Source organism: Nicotiana sylvestris, chromosome 3, assembly GCF_000393655.2.
Source record: "Nicotiana sylvestris chromosome 3, ASM39365v2, whole genome shotgun sequence".
Lineage (NCBI taxonomy): Eukaryota > Viridiplantae > Streptophyta > Magnoliopsida > Solanales > Solanaceae > Nicotiana > Nicotiana sylvestris.
In genome coordinates, this window is record NC_091059.1 from 22,776,924 (window position 1) to 22,786,863 (window position 9,940).

Here is a 9,940-nt window from a genome sequence, read left to right on the forward strand (position 1 = left end):
TTTTCATTTCTTTCACATCAGTTCGCAGTTCGAAGATGGAAAGCCAATCATCACGTCTTCTCAACTGACAACTTTTCCTTTCCTGTACTCATTCGTCAAAACCCTCTTCTTAAGATAGAAAAACCCTTCAATTACTCTCATCTCCATCTCTTCTCCAAAAGTTTCAATCAAATCTCCTTCTCTACAATGGTGAAACATTCCAAAAATCCCTCTGCTTCCACCAGAAATAGCACCTGATCCAAAGCAAAAACCCCTTCTGCGTCCCCTGAACAAGTAGACCTAGGGTCTGATCACTTTGAAGGCTTCACCTCATCTTAGGGAGATTTTTCTGAACACTCACAAAATCTAGGAGAAAAGGCTTTAGGCAAGCGGCCCATGGAAGAACCCCCTATTTCGTCCACTCCAAATAAATCAAAGGTTGATTTCTCTGCCTCTCTTGAATCTGACCTAAATTTTTGGGATTTCCCAAATAGGGTTCTTTTTATTGCTCTGAAAGACAAGCCCATTTCTCATGGAAGGGTTGTCGATCTTGATGACATAGAAGCCCTTAATTGTAAGGTCAAAGAACTTTTCGTTTATCAAGGGTGGGCAAAGTTCTTCTCTATTCCTCCGCCTAAGGTATATGAACCCCTGATCAAAATGTTTTATGAAAATCTTCGTTCTAGTAAACCTGATAGGTTGGAATCTCTAGTACTAGGTAAGCACATTGTTTTTGATTGTGCCCTGTTTGACTCACTTTTTCAGTGTTGTTGTTCTTGTTTTCCTACTTTGTTTAAAAACATCTGGCCTGATGATTTCAAAATTACTTTTGACCAAGCCAAATAGTGTATTGTTGAGTGTCCCTCTGAATCCCTTCCAAACCAACTAGGTCCCAGTGATGTCAGTTTCGAAACTCAGGTTCTGGCCCATAACCACTTTGCTTCCCCGTACTGGCTCCTTTTCAACCTTCTCTAAAAGAAATACATTCTTTGTCGATTGCCTTGTAACCAAATTCAAAATCAAGCTTTCCTCCTGGTTATCAATTTCATGATCGAGAGTGCTGAAGATCCGACTAGTCTACCCTATGGCATGGCAATCACTCATATTCTGGAAGCCCATCAAATTTCCCTATCCAACTATCCTTTCATCACTGTCTCCAAGTCCTACAATTCTAAAGCCTTTGCTAGTATGGGCTATGTGAATTTCAAGGGCTCCTGGGTTAAGAAGAGCGAGAGTGAAGCAAACCAGGCCCCTGTAGAACCCAAACCTTCACCCTCTGTTCCTCCACTTAATCTTGACAGTTCTGAGCTCAGTGAAAAGCTTCCTGCTATTAACTCTCAACTCTCTGAAATCAAGAACCTTCTCTCAGCTACTCAGTCTATTGTTGGTGACATTCCTGCTATTTCTAAAGAAATAGGGTCTGAAATGTCCAAAATTAGAGTTGATGTTCCTAGAGTGAGGTAGAATACTATCAAAGCTTTCAGGGAGATTCATGATAGGTTGGATGGTGTGAGCGTCTCTGCGAATGCAATCTTCAAACAGTTAAATGAGGCCATTTGCAACACCCTTACCTATTTCCTGCGCCGCTAGTGTGGTTGTTTTAAGACAATTTGTTTTCTGTTGGTTTTGGGCTGTGTTTTCAGCCTTTGGATGACTTTTAATTTTTTTGTTGTTCTGCTTTTGTGGGCCATCTTCCCAGCCGTTGGATATTCACTTTACCTCCTTAGTTTTAATGCTATCTCTTTAGTTCTCGTCTTATTCCCTCTTTGCTGATGACAAAAAGGGGGAGAAAATCTATATTGTCTAGGTAGCATATGTATTTTTACAGGTACAGTGGAGAAGTCGACTTGGTCACAGTCTAGTCAACTGCATCTATTGAGGGGGAGTATCATAGACCAGTCAAGTCAACTACATACATTGAGGGGGAGGGGAGGTAAACACATGGAAGTCGACTGGTGTTTACTTCTTTTTATTACTATATTATTTTGCCATCATCAAAAAAGGGGAGATTGCTAGATCCAGTTTTAATGATGCAAATAATATACATGTGCAGGAAATCATTTACAAGAAGTCAAGAAGATACCACAAAAATGCTAGAGTCAATCATGATGAATAAGGGAAGAAATCAATTAACAAAGATTACCATACAATCAACAAATCTGGACAATTAACGAAAAGACTCTCAAATCTGGACGGAATCCAATCAGCAAATCAATTAGCAAAGAGCAACGTTGGAGAGAATCAAGCAAGCTTTAAGTTAAGGCACAAATCAGGGGCAGCATCCCAGAAGATCGAAAGTTATGAGAAGATTGGTACGCGACTAAGTTTGGAAAGACAAACAATGAAGGAGCAAGTCTTCACTCGTATCTCTGCTGAAGGAAGGAAATCAAGGAGAAGCAACGGCTTACTATCTTATTCTTGGAAAGAATCAATTTCTTTCTAAGGATCAAATCTCTTGGGTTGTCAAGCCTCTACCATCTATCAAAGTATTTATATCTCGCCTTAAACCCTAGTCTGATATACTTTGATCGAACCAAAATCACTCTCTTTAATCTACTGCAAATAAACATTGTAGTTCACTAAGATCTGTTGTGTAACAAGTCAGGGAAAGAAAGAGAGCATAACACTGGTGAGGCATTGTATCAAAAATAAGTGCTAGAGAAACTGTGCGTAAATTCACTACAACTGTATTCGGAGAAACACATTTACTAAAAGAGAACTCCCTTGTAACCCAAGGGGACTGGACTAGGATTCACATTGAATCCGAACCAGTAAAAAATCATGGTGTCTTTATTTACTACATTTACTTTCTGCAAATTACTTTCTTTTACTATATCTGTTGAATTATCCTATCTAGTCGACTACTCAATAAATTAGTCAACTAATAAGATATTAATTTTAAATATTTACAATTCACCCCCCTCTTGTACTTTTTGGCTTAGCCTCATACAAGATCTGAGACAGGGCTTAGTCTCATGCAAAGAGAAGGCAACGCTTAACCTTACGCAAATGAGAGGCAGGGCTTAGCCTCATGTAAGATTGGAGACAGAGCTTAGTCTCATGCAAAGAGAAGGCAATGCTTAGCCTTATGTAGATGAGAGGCAGGGCTTAGCCTCATGCAAGATTGGAGACAGAGATTAGTCTCATGCAAAGAGAAGGAAATGCTTAGCCTTATAGAGATGAGAGGTAGGGCTTAGCCTCATGCGAGATTGGAGACAGTGCTTAGTCTTATGCAAAGAAAAGGAAATGCTTAGCCTTATGCAGATGAGAGGCAAGGATTAGCCTCATGCAAGATTGGAGACAGAGCTTAGTCTCATGCAAAGAGAAGGCAATGCTTAGCCTTATGCAAATATGGAGGCAGGGCTTAGCCTCATGCAAGATTTGAGATAGGGCTTAGTCTCATGCAAAAATAAGGTAACACTTAGCCTTATGCATATGAGAGGCATGGCTTAGCCTCATGCAAGATTGGAGACAGATCTTAGTCTCATGCAAAGAGAAGGCAATGCTTAGCCTTATGCAGATGAGAGGCAAGGCTTAGCCTCATGCAAGATTGGAGACAGAGCTTAGTCTCATGCAAAGAGAAGGCAATGCTTAGCATTATGCAAATATGGAGGCAGGGCTTAGCCTCATGCAAGATCTGAGACAGGGCTTAATCTCATGCAAAGAGAAGGCAATGCTTAGCCTTATGCAAATAAGGAGGCAGGTTTTAGCCTCATGCAGAGAACAAATAAGAATAGAATATTTCTTAGCTGGAGATATATTTGCGTCTGGTGGCCTGATCGTTAGGACTTTGGTATGTGTATGTTTGCGAATACTTCTATTATGTTCACCATGCCTGCATCCAAAGAAAAATTGTAAGTTTTGTAAGGGGAGGTTGGTTCGTGCCTTCGCCTGCTAGCTTTGCTTCGCTCCATTCTGGAGGCCTTTATTTGAGTTGCCCTAGGTATCACGTGACTGTCACAGAAATAGAGTTTTCGAAAATATGCATTTAATGATAAAAATGGTGTTACTTTTTTTTTTTAGAAAACATAGTGAAATATCAAGTAATTTTAGATGAACTAGTGACTGTAACGCATTTGAGAGACATTGCAGCTTTTTTATTTTAGAAATTTGAGGGTCCTCCTCAAAATTTTGCCCCAGTTTAGTAAATGATCCTTCGGCCGTTCACGTGCGACGAAACTTGCTGAACCTTCTCCGGAATTTTGAGAATCCTTCTCAAAATCCTGCCCCAACTTCTTAACCAATTTCTGACTTTCTGGCATATGATGGCGTCGGCTAGACTTGCTCTAGAATTTTGAGGGTCCTCCTCAAAATTTTGCCCTTGTTTCTGGTTCTGAGATAAAATGAAAATTGTATTATGATATGACAGAACTCACAAGGCTGCCTACGTATCCCCTCTTAAATGGGAATCAGGTCAAGCGTAGTTTAGTTACATTGGATGAAGGAATGTAAACAATCTAAACATAGTATCTCTTGACTGTGTCTGAATTGATTAGTTTCGGCCAAACTTCTCCATCCATTTATGCAAGTATGAGTGCTCCCCATGTTAGTACCCTGTGAACCATGTAGGGACCTTGCCATTTGGGAGAGAATTTCCCTTTGGCTTCATCTTGATGCGGGAAGATCTTCTTCAGCACCATCTTTCCTGGCGCAAACTGTCTTGGTTTGACCCTTTTGTTGAAAGCTCTGGACATTCTGTTATGATAACACTGACCGTGACATACTGCGTTCATTCTTTTTTGGTCTATAAGGGCCAATTTCTCATAGCGCCTCCTTATCCATTCTGCATCGCTGAGTTCGGCTTCCTGTATGATTCTTAAAGAAGGAATTTCTACCTCGGCTAGAATGACAACTTCGATACCATAAACCAGTAAATAGGGAGTTGCCCTAGTTGATGTGCGGACTATAATGCAGTACCCTAATAGGGGAAAGGGTAACTTCTCGTGCCATTTTTTGTGGTTTTCTACCATCCTCCTTAGTATCTTCTTGATATTCTTGTTAACAGCTTCCACATCTCCATTATTTGAGGTTTGTATGATGTAGAGTTCTTGTGCTTGATTTTGAAGGTTTCACACATGGCTTTTATCAGGTCAGTGTTGAGATTGGCGGCATTATTAGTGATAATGGACTTGGGAACTCCAAATCGACAAACAATATGATCCTTGACAAAGTCTGCGACGACTTTCTTGGTTACAACTTTGTAGGATGCAACCTCTACCCATTTTGTAAAGTATTCAATGGCCACTAAAATGAACATGTGTCCGTTTGAAGCAGTGGGCTCGATTAGACCGATGACATCCATTCCACAAGCAGCAAAATGCCAAGGTGAACTTGTTGTGTTGAGCTCATTGGCTGGTACCATTATCATGTCTGTATGTACCTAATATTGGTGGCATTTCTGTACATATCGGATGCAATTCGACTCCATGGTCATCCAAAAATATCCATCTCTGAGTATTTTCTTGGTTAGAACAATACCATTCATATGTGGTCCCCAAGTTCCGGCATGTATATCTTCGAGCAATATGGAAGCTTTCTTTGCGTAAACACACCTTAAAAACCCTAGATCAGGAGTTCTTCTATACATGGTCCCTTCGCTTTGGAAGAAGTGATTGGATAGCCTCCGCAACGTGTGTTTCTGAGTGTGGTTTGCCTGCTCCGGATATTCTCATCTTGCCAACTATGCTTTGATGTCGTGGAACCAAGGTTTTCCATCTGTTTCCTCTTCAACATGTGCACAGTAAGCCGGTTGATTGCGGATCCTCACCGGGATGGGATCAATGAAATTCTTGTCTGGATGTTGTATTATTGATGACAAAGTGGGTAGTGCATCTGTGAACTCATTTTGAATTCTGGGCACATGTTTGAATTCTATATTTGTGAATCTATTCATTAACTCCTGCACATGATACAAGTATGGCAGTATCTTGGTGTTCTTCATATCCCATTCTCCTTGAACCTGATGTACCAAAAGATCTAAATCACCGATTACCAGCAGTTCTTGTATATTCATATCTATGGCCAGATTGTGACCCATGATGCAAGCCTCATATTCCTCCATGTTGTTGGTGCATGGAAACCTAAACTTCGTAGATACATGGTGGTGTTGACCTGTTTCTGATACCAAAACCACTCCAATGCCCACTCCTTTAAAGTTTGCAGCTCCATCAAAGAACATCCTCCAACCCTCGTAAGCTTTAGTAATTTCCTCTCCTACGAATGATACTTCTTCATCAGGAAAATACGTTTTTAAGGGTTCGTATTCCCCTTCCACAGGATTTTCAGCAGGATGGTCTGTCAATGCTTGTCCTTTGACCGCCTTCTAAGTTACATAGACGATATCGAACTCACTTAACAGTATCTGCCACTTGGCTAACTTCTCGGTCGGCATGGGCTTCTGAAAGATGTACTTTAGAGGGTCCATCCTAGATATGAGGTATGTGGTACAGGCACAAAAGTAATGCCTTAATTTCTGAGCCGTCCAGGTCAAAGCACAGCAAGTGCATTCCAACAGAGAGTATCGTGCTTCGTAAGGTGTGAACTTCTTATTCAAGTAGTATATTGCTTGCTTCTTTCTTCCTGTCTTGTCATGTTGTCCCAAAACATATCCGAAAGCTCCATCCAAGACGGACAGATAGAGTAACAAAGGTCTCCCAAGTTCTGGCGGGACTAGGAATGGCGGTGTAGACAAGTATTCCTTGATTTTGTCAAAAGCCTTTTGACAATCTTCAGTCCAACTAGTTTTAGCATCCTTTCTTAACATTTTGAAAATGGGTTCATATATTATTGTGGATTGCGCTATGAAACGGCTGATGTAGTTGAGGCATCCCAGGAAACTAATCACATCTTTCTTACTCTTTAGCAGTGGTAACTTCTGGATGACTTTAACTTTGGACGGGTCCAACTTGATTCCTCAACGGCTGACAATTAATCCCAATAACTTTCCTACAGGAACCCCAAATGCACATTTTGCGGGATTCAGTTTCAGATTGTACCTCCTCAGTCTGTCAAAGAACTTTCTCAAATCTGTTATGTGATCTGCATCCCTCTTGGATTTGATGATGACATAATCAACATACACCTCTATTTCCTTGTGTATCATATCATGGAATATGGTTTTCATGGCTCTCATATAAGTAGCCCCAACATTCTTTAGACTGAAAGGCATCATTTTGTAGCAGTACACTCCCCATAGTGTGATAAAGGCTATTTTCTCTGCGTCTTCCTCATTCATCTAGATTTGATGATAACCAGCGAAGCAATCTACAAAGGATTGGAGTTCATGTTTGGCGTAATTGTTGATCAGGATGTGTATATTTTGTAGTGGGAAGTCTACTTTGGGACTTGCTCTGTTCAAATCTCGATAATCAACACATACCCTGACTTTTCCATCTTTCTTCGGAACTGGTACGATGTTGGCTAACCAAGTTGGGTACTCAACTACCTTGAGGATTTTGGCTCTGATCTGCTTAGTAACCTCCTCTTTGATTTTTAGGCTCATATCAGGCTTGAATTTCCTAAGTTTCTGCTTCACTGGAGGACACATTGGGTTTGTGGGCAACTTATGGGCCACAATGGATGTACTTAATCCGGTCATATCGTCGTATGATTATGCAAAGATGTTCTCATACTCTTTCAAAAACTGAGTGTACTCCTTTTTCCCTGATGGAGACAAGTGAATGCTAATGCGGGTCTCTTTGATGGTTTCAAGATCTCCCAAGTTAATTATCTCAGTTTCGTCCAGGTTTGACTTAGGCTTGTTTTCAAAATCCTCTACTTCTCTGACGATTTCCTCGGGTATTTCGTCTTCTTCTTCTGAGTCACTATTCTTATGTTGTGTTGTCTCATTACATGTTACAGTCATTGATTCATCAGGAAAAGTAATAATAACGCTAGGGACTTAGTGGGTCCGAGATGGTGTGGCAGTCCAATTCTTGAGAACGACTCCTTTCTCCACAGTCTGAATGGTGAGGCCTTCTTCCTTCTCCTCCTCAATTATTGCACTGCAATCCATATCCTCGTCCTCTAGGAACAAATTCCTCAGCCAGCTAAAGCTTCTTCGTCTGCAGTTCCCTATATTGTATCGGCCTGGTGAAAAGTCTAACCCAGATGTGGCACTGGTTGCTCGAAAAAGTAATAAGGACCATGCCATAGAGGCGACCAATCGTCATACTCTTGCCATGTACACTGGTATCCGAGCCCAAAGATTGTACCATGACGTTTCAGCTATATTGGTTTAGTAATGCCCTGGAGATTCTTCCCAAGCCCTTTGCCGGGTTCATACCCAGACCATGCTAGTATGCTCTCTATTTTGTTACTCCACCTTGTCCTTTTCAATTGCGTTGACACACTCAACATGATGATAAGTTTCTCCGCCCGACCATCTTTTATTATCAATAACTAGAATGGTTTGACTGGTGTAAATAGGATTGCTTCCATCTCCGTGAATGATTACTTCTTGATGGCTCGATTCGAACTTCACGTCCTGGTGTAGTGTGGAAGCCACAGCCCCAGCGGCGTGTATCCAAGGTTGTCCCAATAGTAGATTGTAGGAGGTGGATATGTCTAGCACCTGAAATTCGATATTAAACCAAGTCGGGCCCATCTGCAGGCAGAGTCTAATTTTCCCAATTGTGGCCCTTTGAGACCCATCGAATGCTTTCACATTCATTCTCCCTGCTCATATCTCATGGAAACCTTTGCCCAACCTATTAAGAGTGGTTAGTGGACAATTGTTGAGGCATGAACCTCCATCTATTAAGACCCTGGAAATGAATTTATCTTCGAGCTGCACTGTGATGTGCAGTGCCCTATTGTGGCTTAATCCTTCAGGTGGCAGTTCATCCTCGTGGAAGGTAATTTTGTGACTCTCTAGTACCTGCCGAACCATGTTGGCCATTTCTTCACTGGTGATGTTTTTGGGTATATAAGCTTCGCTCAATACCTTCATCATAGCACCCTATACATCTCGGAATTTTGTAGTAGCGACATGATAGATATTTGAGTGGGAGTCTTGTTCAAATGATCGATGACAAAGTATTCTCTTACCTGTACTTTTCTCCAAAGGTCATCTGGACCAATTTCAATGATAGGCTATCTGGTAGCGGTCTCCTTGGTAGATCCTCCCAAATTTTTGGGTGTATAAACCCTTCTAGTTCTGGTCATCCCCTGTGCGGCATCAGATTCTTCTATCTTTGCTTTTACCTTTCTCCTGGCTTCAGCAACATAATCCTAAGGTATGGTGTTGGACTGGAAAGGGGGTGTGGTTACTACTATTATTGTTAAAGGTGTGGCCACTTCTACCTCAAATGGAATAGGTGTGGTTGTAAGTGGTGTTACTTCTACCTCAAATGGAACCAAAGCGGTTACCTCAACCTCAGCTGGCGAATGTACCTACACCATGATAGGATTGAGCGTGACTGAAGGTTTAGGGTTGTTACCCTCTTTGATAAATCCAATTGATCCCTCGGGATCCCACTCTTTGTCACTTTCTATCACATGTACTCCTTCACCCCTATGATCTGGGAGGGGGTTGTTGCAGACATTGGGTACAACTTCCTTCGCCTATATGACCTTCTTATCAGTCAATGTCTGAATCTTATCTTTCAATGTACGTCACTCGTCAATGGTGTGCCCCTTCATACTGGAATGATATGCACAAGTTTTGTTTGGGTTGACATAACCAACAACCCTCAATCTTTCGTACAGCTGGTCTATGGGTTTAGCAATGGAGGTGTACTACTTGGGTGGTTTGTGATCAAAATTGGGTCTGGGTTTCTGGTAATTTGGACGGGTTGGAGGTGAATGATAGTAATGGCTGGGTGTTATAAGTGTGATAGGCGGTGGGGGGTTGAGAATATTTGGGAGGTGAGGGTTTGTATGTAGATGGAGGGGTTTGGTATGTGAGTGGAGATTTTGGGCCTTGGGCCACCATTAGTGCCCCTACATCTTTCTTTTTTGA

The 9,940-nt window shown here is 41.4% G+C and overlaps 1 protein-coding gene across 1 annotated transcript; it reads right to left on the reverse strand.

Annotated features, from left to right (window-relative positions):
- Positions 1 to 5,659: 5,659 nt before the first annotated feature.
- Positions 5,660 to 7,576, reverse strand: LOC138887143 (uncharacterized). Its single transcript, XM_070168858.1, has 3 exons — positions 7,358 to 7,576; positions 6,929 to 7,213; positions 5,660 to 6,301 (listed from the first exon to the last, which is right to left on the reverse strand). The coding sequence occupies exons 1-3, from the start codon at positions 7,574 to 7,576 to the stop codon at positions 5,660 to 5,662; spliced, it is 1,146 nt and encodes a 381-aa protein (XP_070024959.1).
- Positions 7,577 to 9,940: the final 2,364 nt, after the last annotated feature.